The sequence below is a fragment of the Theropithecus gelada genome, chromosome 10 (genome assembly GCF_003255815.1).
Source record: "Theropithecus gelada isolate Dixy chromosome 10, Tgel_1.0, whole genome shotgun sequence".
Classification (NCBI taxonomy): Eukaryota; Metazoa; Chordata; class Mammalia; order Primates; family Cercopithecidae; genus Theropithecus; species Theropithecus gelada.
The window spans coordinates 24,789,020-24,806,801 of NC_037678.1; the positions used below are offsets into that span (position 1 = coordinate 24,789,020).

Sequence of the window (17,782 nt, forward strand, 5' to 3'; positions counted from 1 at the left end):
GACAGGCACAGGTCAGGGAGACCACAAGGAAGACTGACTGGGCGGCCAGTGGGCCGGAAGGAAAACCAGGAAAGCGGAGTCTTAGAGCCAAGGAAGGGTGTGTTTCCAGGAAGAGGGAGGAAAATGCTGCCGAGTTCAGTAAGAGGAGACCAGAGACTTGACATTGGATTTGGCAGCAAGGGAAGAGGGCGGGAGGTTACTGTGAGGTCAGTGGAGAGGCACCAAAAGAAACAAGAGGAATGGGCCCTGCTGCAGGAGGATGTCTGAAGCCCAGGATACTGAGGGTGCCCACTGGGTCTGCCAAGGCCCCATCTGCCCTCCCTAGCACAGTCCCTTGGCTGAACTAGGGGCACAAACCCCGGTGTGATGGCCCTCCCCTCAGTCTGGATGCCTAGCTTGGGGCTGGGGCTGTCCCCAATCCACTGTTGGCTTTTCCTGCTCCAAGCCCCTGAGGAACAGTCATGAGTCCCTATCCCGATGCCAGATGTAGGGCTCAGCAGGACCCTAATGCAGGCAAAGCGGGGATATGCCCCCACACTGGCTGGACACAGCCTTAGGGCTTAAGGCAGGCAGAGGGTCCTGGAGTCTGAGTCCTAGAGCCATCCCCCAGTCTGGGAAAACTAAAGTTCAAGGAACGGGCAGTCCCATCCATCAGCCCACTCAGGCCCACTGCCTGGAGGGAGAAGGAAGAATTCTGCACAGCCAGGTTCCTGAAGGCACTCATACATGTGTGCACGTACACGTGCCTTCGCATCTGTGTACATGTGCCCTTGCATACATGCACGAAAGTGTGCTTGTAGGCACATGCATACAACAGTTGCCGAGGGCTCTGCACACCCATGCTCAAACTCACGCTCTTATTCACCAAGACCTGCACGCCCCTGGGCACACACCCAGACCCGGGTGGGTCTAGCCCCACAGTGAGAGAGGCCCCCAGTGTGGCCCAGACCCCACCCAGCCCATCCTCAAGGTGGTCTCAGCCTCACCGCAGGCCTGTGCTCCCACCTGGTGGCCATTTGGGGAATCAGAGGTTGATCCAGCCTAAGGACAGGAGATGGGTGTGGGTTTGAGGGTGGGAGGCTGGAAGACTTGAGGGAAGGGTGGGGACCGGTGCCGCACCCCACCCCAGGGTTAGGAAGGGAGGTAGGGGGATCTACCTTCAGGGTGTGTACCAACGCCTGCACCTTTTAGCGCTTTTGCCTAAGTTCCGATGCCTCGGTCCAGGATGGCCAATGAGGGCCTGCTTGCTATCTGGGCCTATAAAAATGTCCCTTCCAGGGATTTCCAGGGAGCCAGAGAAGTCACTCGGCAATTCGGACAGCTCAGAGGCCTTGGGTTGCAGTCACAGAAGCCTAAGCACTCACCACAGGGATGGGAGAGGGCACGCGCCAAGCTCTGGCCCACCCAGAGCTTCTGAGGTCCTCCCAGGGCCCCTGACCACGGACAGCTGTGACGGGAGCCGCTGGGAGTGACTGAAGGGGTGGCGTGGGTCACTCTGAGGAGAAAAATCTTGGAGGGAGGGGTACAGGCCACTATATCCCCTTTAATGGCTTTAGCATTGCTCAGGGAATAGGGATGGGTTTGTTCCACGGGGCCCCAAAGGGTAAGATGTGGCTTTTCACCCCCAATTGGCAGAGGAGAACATGGAAACCAGAAGAAGTATCATGATCTTTCCTGGACACCAGGTGTCCTAGGGGCTTGTGACTTCCCACTGAGTCTCCAGAACAGCACACAGGTAAGATGTCTCAGCTCCGACAGGCCTCCCTCCCTGCCTCCACTGAGCCTCTTCCCATCTGTCCTCTACCCAGCAGCCAAAGGCATCCTTTTGCAGCCTAAGTCACAGCACGTCATTGCTCTGCTAAAAACCCCAGTAGGGACTCTCTCTAAGCCTACTCTGGCCGGGGAGGCGGCCCAGTTCATAAAAAATAAAAATCGGCCAGGCGTGGTGGCTCACGCCTGTAATCCCAACACTTTGGGAGGCCAAGGCAGGTGGATCACAATATCAGGAGATTGAGACCATCCCGGCTAACACGTTGAAACCCTGTCTCTACTAAAAATACAAAAATTACCCAGGCGTGGCAGCGGGCGCCTGTAGTCCCAGCTACTCGGGAGGCTGAGGCAGGAGAATGGCGTGAACCCGGAAGGCGGAACTTGCAGTGAACGGAGATCGCGCCACTGCACTCCAGCCTGGGCGACAGAGTGAGACTCCGTCTCAAAAGTAAGTAAGTAAGTAAATAAATAAATAAATATCCACAGTAGCTGCCATCCCACTCAGAGTAAAAGCCAGAATCATCATCCTGAGAACTGACCCGGCTCTGCCCTGGCTTTTCCGAACCTCTCCCACCTCTTCCTCCACTCATCTGCTCGGGCCACTCTTATCTTTATTGTTGATGGTCTGTCTTTTCTTCCTAGAACAGCAACTCCACAAGGGCAGGCTTGCTTGCCCAGCGTCTTCCCTGCTGTTCTTTGTGCCTGGCCCGGTAGGAGAGCCTCAATCAACAGCTCAATCACTATGGATTGAATTACTGAAGGGCCACGCTTCAGTGACTCGGCTGAGGTGCCTCGTGCGTCCACAAGGTGGCACTTAGAGATTTCCTTTGCTCTTGTCCATCTCAACAAAAATCGGCCGTTTCTACGCTTGCGAGGAAAAAAACTAAAGCACAACTGAAGCTTCTGTTTCCCCGTTGATGTGGGTGCTCAGGACTCCCAAGAGTTCAGCAAGAGCACACAGGAGCCCGGTGCCCTGGGTTTTCTCCCAGCTCCTCTGCTTGCTAGACCTGAGAGTTTAGCCTACGCCTGGCCCAGCTGGCTCTTCTCATCTGTAAAATGGGCTAATCACAGTACCTGTGTTTTCAGGTGGATATGTGAGAATGAACTGAGTTAATACAAGGTGCATGAGGCAGTATCTGGTAGAGTTCATACTCATTCAGTATTTTCTTTCGTTATTCTTGTGGCATTTAATGCTACTGTTTCTGTCCTAATGGTGACTGATCTTTCCACCCAGGGAATGGGGGAATCTCATGGTCCACGCCACAGGATGCCCACAATGCCGCGAGAAGGACGCTGCTTGCAGACAGGTAGACTGGGGGCTTTCATGGTTCTACTGTCACCTCAGATGCAGAGGGATACCCCAGACCCTCCTGCCCTCAGCTTCCCAGCCCTGCCCCCCATGGTCCCACCTCACCTTCCCTGCGGATGGCACTGAGGGCCCCCGGGGCTGGAGGACGATCAGATCAGGTCCCGTGCAGGTGTGCGGCCGCTGAGCCCTGTAGCGCTGCAGAAGCGTATTCAGGACACTGGATTCGTTGACACTGATGAGAGAGGCCAGGTCCTCGGCCTGGTCCAGCTCAGGGGGGTTGGCCTGTGAAACCATCACATAGAGTCTCCTCCGGCCTCCTGGGCCCCCAACACACACACACACACACACACACACACACACACACACACACAGCCCTCCTTTTGAGAGCTATGTGCCAAAGACCGGAACAGAGCACAGGGACTCTGGATGGGAAGTGATGAAGCCCTACGAATAAAATAGGGCCATGCCTTCTCCTTGTCCTCTGTGGACAACCCCTCTTTGCTGTGGTCCTGCACTCGGTGGACCATGAGGGCAGACGCTCCCAAGGCAGACTTGACGAAATTCAAAGCACTTTCTGAATCTCAAACACCACAAAAAGACAGGTGATGCTCCAGTGTGTGCGAGCATTCACTGCCATTTCCTTCTCTTCTGGGTCTTATGGAGAAGCTGTCAATATGCTCCGTGATACCCAGGAGAGGAGGCCAATGGCCAAACCGCCTCACTGGTCTCATAGCGCATCATGCACTGATTCCTAGGAAACCATCTGATTCCTAGGAAAAACCACTGATTCCTAGGAAACCTTAGAAGCAAGGGGTGTGTGAAGCTGCTTCTTGAAACATCTATTCTAAGAGGCGTCCTATCATTCTCTCCAGCTTCAGGGAGTTTTCTGAACCTAGTAGTCTCGGGTTTGGGCCAAGCTTGAGCCCTCTCATAGATCAGCCTTTCTTGCAAGGCCACTGAGCCTTTGTAAATGCCCAACGTGGGAGAAGAAGCCTGAGGTGGGCAGAGGAGGAGCAGAAAGGAATGCAAATGAGCAAGGAGGAAAACTCCTTCTAAATTATCAGGCTGCAAGGGGGTGGAAAGGGCATGATAGAACCCTTTTTTTCTATAATTACACTGTGATTTGTCCTCAAAAGGATTTATGGTGCACAACAAAAAAATGTATTCAAAACAATTTAAAGAGCAAAGCTGAAAGAAAGTTTGATGCCGAAATATAGGCCATTGGAACCTATGCTGTGGTTAAGGGCAAGCAGCAAATTTGGCTCTGAGTTCCCTGGCAGCCAGAGTGAAAACAGAAACATGCTCTGTAGTATGATTTGCAATACGTATAAAATTAAAAGCAGTCATTTTTTTGGGTCCATCAGAAGAACTCCCAGTTCTAAGACCTGATAAACATGTCCCTTGATGTGTCCTCATTAAGAGAAACCACAGGAAAGGGTGAATGACCCCCTAACAGTATCCCTCCAGCAAAGCAATGAGTTCAGTGGGGTTCTTTGCTATAACTCCTTACAGGGCATCAAGCCAAAATGGTATTGGTAGTCAGGTACAAGGAAACTTCTTGCAGGGCTGGGGAAGGAGGGTATGGAGCAGGGGGGCAGCGGGACAGGGGACTCACCCGATGGACATGTTCCTCATCCACCTCAGTGATACTTTTGTCAGCATCAATGCAAAGTCTCACCCTTCCTGCCGGCAGGTCTGCTGTTCCCTCATCTGGCTTTAGCACCGTAGCTGGTTGTACATCCCAGAGAGAGAAGGGGAAAGGGGAGGAGATGGGAGGAGAAGAGGGGAAAGAGGCGAGGGTAGGAGAAACGACAGGCTCTAAGCTGGGCCAGCAAGCTTGGGAGGAGGCTTGGGACAGGTCAGAAAGAGGCTACACCTTCTCTGTTTGGGGTCTATTCGCTTGGAGCTTTCTGAGTTGTGAACCCAAATTCTTTAAGGTCAGGCTCAGTCTGACTCACCTTAGGCTTTTACCAGTTGTCACAGTGCCAGGCACAGAGTAGGCACCCAGACAGTTGGGTACACTGACCTATCTCATACACGGACCTGGAATGGCAGATGATGGCATACAAGCTGCCATTTCCCCCTCCAATGCCCATGGCAGACATCACTAATCAACCACTCTTCCCAGCCATGTTCAGACTGAGACTCAAAATCACTTCTCAGTAGAGTGCAGTGATCAGCCACAACCAATCGACAAAAGTAGGCTTATGAGATCAAATCTATTGGCCCACTTGTACCTGACTCTGGGTTCCTTGAAGAACACCATAGAAAGCAAGCATGCGTGTTGCATTAATGAGTTTCAGTAGGTAAATAACTCATTGTCAAGACACAAATGCCTTTGAAAGACAGTCTCCACTGCTCCTCTCCCCTCCTGACGCTCAAAGTGTAATCAGGACCTGGAACATATGGCTGGCAGCAGTAGGAGGCACAAGAGAAGACTCGGACCCTCCAAAGGTGCTAACGCCCCTACTTACCAAGAGTAAATCCGTCCTTCTGAGCCAGCCAGACTTTCTCTGCCTCGTACCATCTGTCCTCAGGAGCCTGAGAACCAAGATCACATCAATTAAACCAGCAAATGGCACCACTGCCCACCTTCCACCTTCCACGGGGGTTTCCCACAGTGTGGTCTGGGGCCGTCCAAATCGGAATCTCCTGGGGGAGAACGGGAGAGGGAGTGTGCTTATTTAAATGCAGATTCCCGTTGGAACCCAGGAAGCGGAGTTTGCAGTGAGCCGAGATCACACCACCACACCCTGGCCTGGGTGACACAGCAAGGCTCCATCTCAAATAAATAAATGAATAAATGCAGATTCCTGGGCCCCACTCCTGGTCTTTGTAATGAGACTCCATGGCTGGCCCCAGGAATCTGCATTTTTAACAATCTGCTCTTTATGCCATTCCAAGTTTGAAAGCTGTCGTGTGACATCATAAGCAAGCTCTACCATGTCAGCCATGAGGAGACACCTCACATTTTGGGGACCTTCCCTCACTCCGTGGGGAATTCCACTCCAGGGCAGGTGCAATGGAAACTTTAAGACTTCTGCTCATGAAGGAAGTGCTCGTCCCCTCCTCTGGGTGCCTCGCAGTTCCAGCCACCCCTCTCCAATTCCCTGACCACCGCCCGTCCACCCCTTGCCCATCCCTGGGGGCAGATCTTTCCCATCCCTCCATCCCTGGGGGGGCCCTGTCTGCCCCTCCCCACTGCCAGGGCCGCAGCCCCCTCACCTGCTCTGAGTTTCTGCTCTGGCCTCCTTTGCCCGCCTCCTGGGGGGCCAGCCCATCTTGGTTCTCCTTCTGTATCCGAGGCCTTTCTGCATCCTTCTCCAGAGCAGGCTGGCTGGGTCCTTCCAGCTCTGTCTCCAGGGCACCAGACCCAACATCTTCTCTTGAGCAGGGCCGCTCTGCTTCCTGCCCACTTCTTCCTGACCAGCCTCCCTTCCCAGCAGCCACTGGTGACTCCACCATCGTGCTCACCTCCTTTGGGGCTTCACAGCCCTTCTCCGTCTGACTCCGAGCTTCGCCTGCCTTCCCGGACTTACCCTGGGGTTGCCCTATCTTTTCCTTCTTATCCCAGGACTCACCTGCCTTCCCAGTCATGCTCCGAAGCTCACCTGCTTTCTCCCCCATTCTCAGATCGTCCCCCAAGTCACCCTGCATTTGGTTTTTCTTCTCTGTCTGGGTCTGAGGCTCACCTGTCTTCTCTGCCTTACTTAAGAGCACCCCTTCTTTGTCCTTCTTATTCTGGGGACCATCCCACTTACTCCTTCTTCCCAGGAAACTTCCCCACTTTCTCCCAGGGATTTGGGGCCCTACATGCTTCCCTTCACTCCCTACATTCTTAGAGATATTCTCCTTTTCCACCGGGCTTGTGGGCTCCCCTCCCTCCTTCTCTGCTTTCCCTGGTTGCACCCCCTCGCCGGGCCCTTGGGCTTGGGGCCTAGTCCCCTGCCTGTCTTTGCCCTGGGGCTCAGCCTCTTTCAGCTCTTTGGTTTTGGGGGTCCCACCCCCCTTCCCCACTATGCTTTGACCCTTCTCGCCTTTTTTCAGTGCCACAGTTCCTTGGCCTGTGTCCCCAAGACCCCCAGTCCGGGTCTTCTCAGCTTTCGGGGCCAAGATCTCAGTGCTGGCCTGGGGGCCACAAGGAGTCCCAGAGGTCTCCCCTTTCTTTTCCTTTCCAGTATCTGTGGCTGGGGGAGGGGTCTTGCAAGGCGGGGTGTCATGGGGATGAGTCCTCTCTGGCTTGGCTGAGTCCGGGTCCAGCTTGGCCACCATCAACAACACATCACCCTTCCTCATGCCCCTCTTGAAGGGGAGGGTCTTTTTGGCTGGTGTCGCACTGGAGCCCAGCTCCTGGGCCTTCTCACCATTGATGCTGGTCATCCGCTCAGGGTCGGGGCTGCCGACCCCCTCGCTCTCCTTGCTCAGAATGTCTGAGCTCCCAGGAGAGCTTGACTGGTTGTCCTGAGAGATCTGCTGGCTTCCAGATCTGGTGCCACTGCTGGACTTGCTGTTGGGTTCGCTGATGGAAATTTCTGGGGTCTAGGAGAGAGAACACAACCATGCCTACAGAGCTGCTTGCTGACCTGACAGCATTGTCATTCACTCACGCATATTGATTCATTTCGTTGTTCATTTCTCCATTCATCCTTCCACAGATGCTCGAGCACCTCCAAATTCAACAGGCATGGCCAAGCCTAGCACCCTTGACCTTGGCCCAGCCCCTGAAAGTTAAGTGATGGAGTGGAAGGAGTGGACTTTGGAGCCCAACAGAACCAAGTTCAACTCCTGACTCTGACGCTCTATAGCTGTGTGACCTTAGCTAAATGACTTCTCCTCTCTGAGTCTGTTTTTCAATCAATAAAATGAGGATGATAAAAGCCCACCTTGCAGGTTAGGTGTGAGAATGTGTGATAATATGTAGAAACTGAGCCCAGCACATAGTGTGTTCTCAATAACAGTAGCTACTGCTAATACTGTTGTTATTTCTGCCTGGATTCTTCCTGGGCCAGTAGGGGATCCAGGAAAGGACTCAGGACCTGTCACTAGAAGACCTGTTCTCATCTTGCCTCTAACACTCTCCAGCAAGGCTTCCTCTCTATCTCTATCTGGGCTACCATCTTTTCTCTCTGGGCTTTGGGTTTCCCCAGTACAGGCAAATACCACCTGACCATCCAGATCTTTAATAGGATGAGATGTGGAAATGCACTTTCGAGATCACAGAGAGAGGAACAGCCTGAGCTGCTGCTACTTCCACTGCCCTGGTCCTCATATCACACTTCCCATACCAGCTGAGGGCTCTGGTTTCTGCCCCTGGAGTCCCCCACTCTTGCCTGACCTAGACATTGGTGGCTGCATAACACCCAAGGGGTTTCCACTGCCTGCTCCCTTCCCAGGCCTTTTTACTGCCTTGTGATTTTAGCCTTGTGCAGAGCTTCATCCTCAAACCAGCCTGGCTGTGGCCTGAAGAGCTCACAGGTCCAGCTGTGCCTGCATCCCTGCAGAAAAAGACCTCAACCTCATAAGCAAGTTCCACCCTGATGTCTGGCTTCACCACCAACCCTAGCCTGGGTTCTTCCATCCTGGACAATGCTAGCGCAGCCTCACAGACACCCATGCCTGGGAATCTGGGATTCTCCCCCTCCTCTTGCATTCAAACCAGTCCTAGGGGCATGTTGATTCCACCCTGCCAAGCTTCACATCTGTGTCTCTTTTTCCAAACCCATGTCTGCTATCCCTCACCTGGGCCATTGCCACAGCCCGTGAACTGCTGTCCCTTCAATTTGCTGCCAGCCATTTTAAACCAGATCAAAAGATTTGCGTAGCTGCCTACAGGAAAATCATTTGGCACCACCATTGGTCTTTCAAATTCCTCAACAAGGAACCCCAGCCTCCAATCTGACTATATTTATTGTCCCTACTCGTTCCCATGCATGAACTGTACTGGTCACCTTCTCCCACCTGACTCTCCCCTGCCTCCAGGCTGTTGCCTATGCTGAGCTTGCTGCCCAGAGTGCCCTTTCCCCTCTTCACTTGTCCATGGTCTACTCATCTTCTATACCCAGCTCAAATATCTCCTGTATATCCTCTCTACAAATCTTGCCTGAAGACCTCAATCAGAAATTGTTCCAAGCTTGCACAAAGTCCCACAGCACTATGCTAGTACACCAGTCACAGCAAGGCCACCTTCTGCATTCCATTCTGGCTTTTATCTGTGTCTCTCTCCTGTTTTAGGTGGCCGATGCCACAGCAAAGTCTCTGTTTTCATCTTTGTAATAATGATGATAATAATATCTATCATTTATCTCTTCCTTGCAATGAGCCCTATATCACCATCATGCAATCTCCTATTTAATCCTCCTAAGGAACAACTGGAGTAGATTCTGAACTTCTCCCCATTCTATAAGCACAGAAGCAGATGCAAAGATGTAAGGAGACCCAGCTACAAAGACGCAATGTAAAACCAGTTCTCTCTGACTCCAAAGCCAGTGCCTTTAACTGCTGCATATTAGACGCCCTTCCTTGTCTCTCTAGGGCTCTCTGGAATCTCCTGGGGCGCTTTAAAAAACCTTAATGCCTTGGCCTTATTCCCAGAGACTCTGATTTAGTCTGTCTGGGTTGTGACTCCCCCGGGTGATTACGAGGTACATCTGGAGCTCAGCATCATGACTCTGGGGCCCATGGCCGAGTAGCTCCTCCTGACCTTCTGGGGAAGGCAGGACATAGCCTTGGAAGGGGGATTGACTGCACTTGGCAAATCTCACCACTGTCTACACTATATTGAAAAGTGAGTCAGTGCCTTATTTTTAACCAACCACCACAGAGGAGACAGTAACGTGGGGTGGGCCAAACAAGATAACTAGTGCCAGCCTCCTCCCACCCCACCCTCATATGCCCATGAATTCTCTTCCTTTGGATCTTCAAAGTCATCAAAGTCTTTGGTCGCCCCACCCTGCCACCCTTCTTAGCATATAGAGGAAACAGCACCTCTAGAATCACCGGGGCCAACAGGAAACTAAAGCACATTTTTATAGATGACTAAACTGAGGCCAATAAAGGGGAAGGGGTTTAGCCAGGACCACAAAAAGTGGCAAGGCCAGAGCTGGAATCTAGGTCTCCTTGACATTTAATACGGGCTACTTTCCACTCCGATGTTATTCCAGCCTCTCCCTCTTCCTCACCGGCCGGGTAGCCTTAGGAGACCCGGGTCACCTCCCCAAACCTTGTTCTCCATTCCTGCAAAATGGGATGGATTGTAATGGCTTCTTGCAAGGATTAGATGAGGATCAAATGAAACAGTTGTGCTGGGACAAGGCAGGAGAGTACAGAGTTATTTACTGACTGGGACAAGAAAGTTAAATTAGCAGGAACCAACCAGGGCTTGCTGCCGTGTGGAAACATGTCCTGAGGCTCCCTTGCTCCAGCCCCAGGAATATCTTGGCCCATGGTCCAGCCACCTGCTGTGGGCTGAGGCTCAGAGCCATCCTGCATCTTGGCTCTGAATCTCCATCCAGGCACAGCAGTGACAGTTTGTCCCCATCCATGGCTTAGCTCTGCCTCTTTACTTGCTCACAGTGACACCAGCACTGCTGGTGTCAATTTCATGGAACCCTTTCCCCACAGGTCTCTGTGGCACCACCCCGGCCACCTCACTCACCAGACTGGTCCTTTTCCAGGCATATTGTGAGAGAAGTGAACACACAGGCTCCCCTCCTTGCTCTGCCTCTATCTGGTCTTATGACCTTGGGAAAATCACTTGACCTCTTTTGAACTCAGTCTCCACCTGTGATCAATGGGTAGAATCCCATCCACCTGCATTGCTGCACAGGGTATCAAATGAGCCCATGAGCAGTACAGAAGCATTGTCTGGTGATAAACGGCACACAGTAACATTTCATCCTAACCTAACAACAGCCTGCTGGGGTCAGCTTTGGCCCCCACTTATGCCTCAGGTCAGGAAAGAGTGGGAACAGAGCCTGTCCTCCCGGTCAATCTCCCCAAGAAAGACTTGGCTGAGGTATTTCAGCAGCTGCTGCTGTTCAGCTGCTGGAGGACCTCTCTAATGCATCGAAGTCATTCATCGGACAGGTGCAGGCACATGTGGGACTAGCCGGGCAAACCAAAGCTGAAGGGGAGGGGAAGGAAGAGCCAGGATAGGTCCCTGGGCTCAAGCCAACACCAGGCCCTGAGGCCACCAGACCTCTCAGCCCAGGCATTGCAGCATTCATCTTGTCCAAAGGGGGCACTGAAGAGACATAAAGAGATGCCCTTTCTGCCTAACACAGGGATACTCCCAAGATGCACAGGGATACTCCCAAGATGCATTGCACTCCAAGCCTGCCTCTCTCATGGTCTGCCTTGTCATCCTGCCCAGGTTCCAAGGCTAAAGAGGACAGGAGAGAAATAGCACTGGCCACCACCAGGGACAAGTTTACAAATCCTTAAAGCATAGGGGCCACATTGTATTCAACTATTGCTTCAATCCAGCAGCGCTATTCAGAATAGCTAAGGATTTTTAGTGGACATCAACCAATCAGGAGGGACACCAGCTGGAGGAAGGTACTGAGGTTCCTACCTGTGCCAAGCATTAACCCTGTAATTACTGGATTGTAGCCATTCCAAGGGACTCAGGAGAGGGACCTGGGTAAACATGGCAGCTGGAGGGCACTTGGGGGCCCAAGGGTTACAACCATTTACCACCTGGTATGAAGGATTCAATATTTTAACAATCAATGCAACTACACCAGTTAGTACCAACTCAGTAGCTTTCTGCTTAAAGTGAACCAACTATACATCTTAGCCAGTATCTAGGTTTCCTTTTCTATAAAAATAGTGGTCAAGTAGGCTGGGCACGGTGGCTCACGCCTGTAATCCCAGCACTTTGGGAGGCCGAGGCGGGCAGATCACGAGGTCAGGAGATCGAGACCATCCTGGCTAACACGGTGAAACCCCGTCTCTACTAAAAATACAAAAAAAATTAGCCGGGCGTGGTGGCGGGCGCCTGTAGTCCCAGGCACTCGGGAAGCTGAGGCAGGAGAATGGCATGAACCCAGGGGGCGGAGCTTGCAGTGAGCGGACATCATGCCACTGCACTCCAGCCTGGGCGACAGAGCGAGACTCCGTGCTTAAGGAATTCCTAGTCAAATAAGTTATATAATCAAATAAGTACTATGCCAACCAACCACAATTAAGGCAGGCATAGAAAGTGCAGCAGGATTCAGAGAAGGAAGGCAATGGAAGAACTTTCCAGAGATGTGCTATTTGAGCTGGGTTTTGAAGGGTACACAAGAGCTCAATAGATCAAGTTGAATAAACGACATTCCTCAAAGCCAGGATAGCAGGAGCAAAGGCAGGATGACAAATGACTCAGAGGAAGCTCACAGGACAGAATGATGGGAATGGAAACGCATCTGCTCCCGCTTCTTAGGAACCACTTACCTCTCGTTCCGGAGAGGCGAGAGCTAACTGTTTCCTCTGTCTCGCTTCCTTGGCCTCTTTTTCAGTCTCCCGGACCAGTTGCTTAATGAAGCCCCCTGGGATGACAGAGAAAAGGGGAGGGGGCGAGGACGGTGGAGGGCTCTTGTCCTCTTCCCGAATCTGTTTTGCAGAAGCAAGGAAGGAGAGAGCTCAGTGAGTCAACCAGCAGGAGCAAGCTGCCCTTCAAGAAGTTTGCGATGGAGTCTGGGAGGGGGCAGAGGAGGACATACTTGACCAAGCCCATGTATGAGAAGCCACAGCCAAGCAGGTGAGGCCCAGCAGGACTCAGGGGGGTCCCTGAGACAGTGCATGAAAATGGAACGCAGGGGCAGCCCGGAATTATGCGGGTCAAGGTGATTTCTGCCTGGATCCCGTGTCCTTGTGATACGAACAGTCACTTGCATGGTCAAGGCTGCTGGTTCCCTTCCTTGCCATGGGACATGCCCATTTCCAGGAGGACCTGCTCTGAAAGGAGGTTTCCCGGTTTCCAGAAAGGGGTGGATCGCAGGGAATCATCTGCACTCTCCTGGTCCCCCTCAGCTTATAGTTAACATAACAGATGAACCAATTAATCACTTACTGTGCGCCAGGAGCATGGTAAGATAGGGAAGCGCTTATAGCCATGATGTATATAAGGATCTGACTCTGTGGCTCCAACCCACTCAACTGACACAGTGCTGTGGCTTCCTGATGGTCCTTAAACCAGGACTCGGCCAGCCAGGGGCTCTCTAACACTGGGTCCTAGAACAGGCAGGTTGGACCCTGATATTTTACCATCCCCCCTAGAAATATGGCCTAGGCTAGCACTGGCTGGACTTGTGGTGCAGCTGAGACCCCTCTGTTGGCCATAGCGACTTGGAGGCTGAGGCATGGGACCGGCTGTGGGCGACTGAAGTGTGTCTTTAGCCTGCATCAGTGACAGCCCATGAGAAGAAAAAAAAAGTCACCAGTACTTTATATGGAAGAGTTCCATACTGGTTTAAAATAGCCTCATCAAGAACCTCTGTGCATGTGTGGTAAAGACTTGCTGTCTGCAGCCCAACTGATAAGGGAGGAATTCAAAGGAGATAGGAAAGGCTGGGAGACAAGGCCATGGGATAAAGCTGGTGGATGCAGACCTCTGCCCAGGGACAGAGAAGCAAGGGTAGCACTGCAGGGCCCATATCAACATCATTTCCCTTCTTTCCTCTCTGATCTGGGACTGAAGACACTTCATAAGTGAGAGACAGTCTTTTTTTTTTTTGAGACGGAGTCTTGCACTGTCGTCCGGGCTGGAGTGCAATAGCGCGATCTCGGCTCACTGCAACCTCTGTCTCCTGGGTTCATGTGATTCTCCTGCCTCAGCCTCCCGAGTAGCTGGGATTACAGGCACACACCACCACACCTGGGTTTTTTTTTGTATTTTTAGTAGAGACATGGTTTCACTATGTTGGCCGGACTGGTCTCGAACTCCTGACCTCATGATCTGCCCGCCTTGGCCTCCCAAAGTGCTGGATTACAGGCGTGAGCCACCGCACCTGGCCAAGAGACAGTCTTAAGGCACACTCAGCAGGTGTCTTAAGACTCACTCTGCAGCTTCCAACGCCATTTTGGATCAGGCTGGGAGAGGCAGGGGCAGGCAGGAGGCAGCCAGAAAGAAGCTTCTCACCCTCCCACCTGCAATTCATCAGATCACATGCACACGGTGGAGTGAGGGTGCGGGAGGTAACACGCATCTTAGAAAGAGGCAGCCCTTCATAGCATATCATGAAAAGTACGAAAGGGGAATAAGGAGAGCCCGTTTCCAGTTCTCTGTGGTGCCCGAAGGCAGGGACCACAGAAACCCACCCCTATGGTATAAACCTGGCAGCTGACAGCCCTGCCTCTGCCCCCATGTGCCCTTCCTCCCACCCAAACTCCAGTGCTCATCAGAGCTGCCATGAGGATTCAGCTGGGACAGCTGGTCTACCCCCCATTTCCCCACCACCACCTGAGGAACTGGAAATGACCAGGCAGCCCTAGGGGGAGTCAAGGGTGTGGCCATCAGTGTCCAGCTGGGTTGGAAAGGCCAAGGCTAGCAGAGCTGGCTGGGAGAAGGTTGAAGGTGGGATTGCACATGCTACAAGGAGGGCTGGACATCAGACTCCCCACTCAAGGTGGGAAAGGTTGGATTTGTCTCCCGAGGGTCGAGTCAGTCCCTGCGGATGGCTGCAGCCCCAGCCATGAGTGTCACTTTCCTTCTGCTCCCACAGGGCGAGGCGTGATGAGATGGCCATGCTGAGGCAGTGCCAGGGCCGTGAGATGATGAGATGAGATGGAGCTTCCTGCCAGACAGTACGGAATGAGGCGCTACAGACACACACAGCACATGAGATGGATAGAAACAGAACTGACACACAGGGACACAGTGGGGAGAGAAGGGAGAGACAGGTTAGCTCATGGGCACAGCCCTACTCCCACCCCACCAACGCCATAAACCAAGACCCCATGGGGGAATGGGCACAGTCAGGTATAGGCCCTGTCAGCTACCCCTGTGCAGAGGATGGGCAGGCAGGACAACGCAGGCCACAGAGTGAACAGCGCCCTGAAATATTCTTCCTCTTGGCCCACACATTTATTGAGATATAACATGCAATCAAAAAAATATATGATCATAAGGTATAACTCAGTGGCTCTTACAGAAAGAACACACCAATGTAACTAGCACCCTGATCAAGATTTTAAAGTTATAATTTTATTTATAAGAAGTTCAAGAACAGGCAAATCTAATCTATGGTAAAGGAGGTCAGAGGAGATTTTGGTTGAAAAGAAGCATGAGGGAACTTTCTGGGGCTCAGGAAATGCCTTGTATCTTGATCTGAGCGATGATTGCACAAGTGTATCATACGCAAAACTTCACCCAGCTATACAATTAAGATTGGACGTTTTACTGTATGTAAATCACATCTCAGTTCAAAAAGTGAACAGGGACCTAGAACTTCCCTCATGCTCCCTTCTGGTCATTATTTCCTCAAGGGAAACCACTATTCTTGTTTTTTTTTTGTTTGTTTGTTTTGTTTTGTTTTGTTTTTGAGATGGAGCCTTGCTCTGTTGCCCTGGAATGCAGTGGCATAATCTTGGCTCACTGCAACCTCCGCCTCCCCGGTTCAAGCAATTCTCCTGCCTCAGCCACCAAATTAGCTGGGATTACAGGTGTATGCCACCACACCCAGCTAATTTTTTGTATTTTTGGTAGAGACAGGTTTTCATCATGTTGGCCAGACTGATCTCGAACTCCTGACCTCGTGATCTGCCCCCCCATCGGCCTCCCAAAGTGCTGGGATTACAGGCGTGAGCCACCGCACCTGGCCGGGAAACCACTATTCTTACTTCTAACACCGTGAATCATGGGGTTTTCTTTGTGGAGGGAGTCCTTGGTAACATAGTTGGGAGATGAGGTGAGGGCAGGAAACCGTAGCTCTCAATCTGTCCCACGCTTGAAGAAATAATTTGTCATCATATTGAGAGCCTTAGAAAATTTTCTTAACTTTTGACCTAGAAAGCCCTTTTCTGGGAAACAAGTTTGAGGAAGTAATCCTAAACCAGAACATTTCATCACCATGCTGACTGTAGCATTGAAAGAGCAGACACGATGTCCAACAACTAGAGAATGTCAAATAGAGTACATCCAATTTGCAGTAACAGTATGAATCCATCGAACAGAGTGTTTAGCAAGCATTGTTTTTACTTGCCCTATTTCCATATCATTAATGTATTTCCTTGTTTATTTATACCTGTTACTTCCCAGCCAAAGTTATAACTTTTCTTTCTTTGTTTTTATTATACTTTAAATTCTGGGGTACATGTGCAGAACATGCAGGTTTGTTCCATAGGTATACATGTGCCATGGTGGTTTGCTGCATCCATCAACCCATTATCAACATTAGGTATTTCTCCTAATGCTGTCCCTCCTCTAGTCCCCCACCCCTCCACAGGCTGCAGTGTCTGATGTTCCCCTCCGTGTGTCCATGTGTTCTCATTGTTCAGCTCCTACTTATGCGTGAGAACATGTGGTGTTTGGTTTTCTGTTCCTGTGTTAGTTTGCTGAGAATGACAGTTTCTAGCTTCATCCACGTCCCTGCAAAGGACATGAACTCATTCTCTTTTATGGCTGCATAGTATTCCATGGTGTACCTGTGCCACATTTTGTTTATCTAGTCTATCATTGATAGGCATATGGGTTCGTTCCAAGTCTTTGCTATTGTGAACAGTGCTACAATCAACATACGTGTGCATATGTCTTTATAGTAGAATGATTTATAATCTTTGGGTATTTGGGTTTTTTTTTTTTTTTTTGAGACAGAGTCTCACTCTATCGCCCAGGCTGGAGTGCAGTGGCCAGATCTCAGCTCACTGCAAGCTCTGCCTCCCGGGTTTACGCCATTCTCCTGCCTCAGCCTCCTGAGTAGCTGGGACTACAGGCGCCCGCCACCTCGCCGGGCTAATTTTTTGTACTTTTTAGTAGAGATGGGGTTTCACCGTGTTAGCCAGGATGGTCTCGATCTCCTGACCTCGTGATCTGCCCGCCTTGGCCTCCCAGAGTGCTGGGATTACAGGCTTGAGCCACCGCGCCTGGCCGGGTATTTGTTTTTAAACAGCTATATTGGGGTATAATTTGTACGTCATAAGATTCATCCCTTGTAAGTTTCAACTTGATGATTTTAATAAATTTACAGAGCTGGCAATTGTCACCACAATCTAACTTTAGAAATTTTCATCACTCCTGCCGGGCGCAGTGGCTCATGCCTGAAATCCCATCACTTTGGGAGGCCAAGGCAGGCGGATCACGAGGTCAGGAGATCAAGACCATCCTGGCTAATAAGGTGAAACCCTGTCTCTACTGAAAATACAAAAATTAGCTGGGCGTGGTGGCGGGTGCCTGTAGTCCCAGCTACTCAGGAGGCTGAGGCAGGAGAGTGGCGTGAACCCCGGAGGTGGAGCTTGCAATGAGCCCAGATAGTGCCACTGCACTCCAGCCTGGGCAACAGAGCGAGACTCCATCTCAAAAAGGACGGGTGGATCACGAGGCCAGGAGATCGAGACCATCCTGGCTAACACGGTGAAACCCCGTCTCCACTAAAAAAATACAAAAAACTAGCCGGGCGAAGTGGCGGCGCCTGTAGTCCCAGCTACTCGGGAGGCTGAGGCGGGAGAATGGCGTGAACCCGGGAGGCGGAGCTTGCAGTGAGCTGAGATCCGGCCACTGCACTC

The 17,782-nt window shown here is 51.6% G+C and overlaps 1 protein-coding gene across 1 annotated transcript in view; it reads right to left on the reverse strand.

Annotated features, from left to right (window-relative positions):
- MYO18B (myosin XVIIIB) overlaps positions 1-14,808 on the reverse strand; it is a 287,077-nt gene extending 272,269 nt beyond the window's left edge. Inside the window, exons 1-6 of the mRNA XM_025399134.1 lie at positions 14,772-14,808; positions 12,515-12,675; positions 6,305-7,618; positions 5,554-5,620; positions 4,695-4,807; positions 3,185-3,361 (exon numbers count right to left, since the gene is read on the reverse strand). Of these exons, the coding sequence (XP_025254919.1) occupies positions 3,185-3,361; positions 4,695-4,807; positions 5,554-5,620; positions 6,305-7,618; positions 12,515-12,675; positions 14,772-14,808 (1,869 nt within the window). The remainder of the gene's footprint in view (positions 1-3,184; positions 3,362-4,694; positions 4,808-5,553; positions 5,621-6,304; positions 7,619-12,514; positions 12,676-14,771) is intronic.
- Between the last annotated feature and the right edge of the window lie 2,974 nt (positions 14,809-17,782).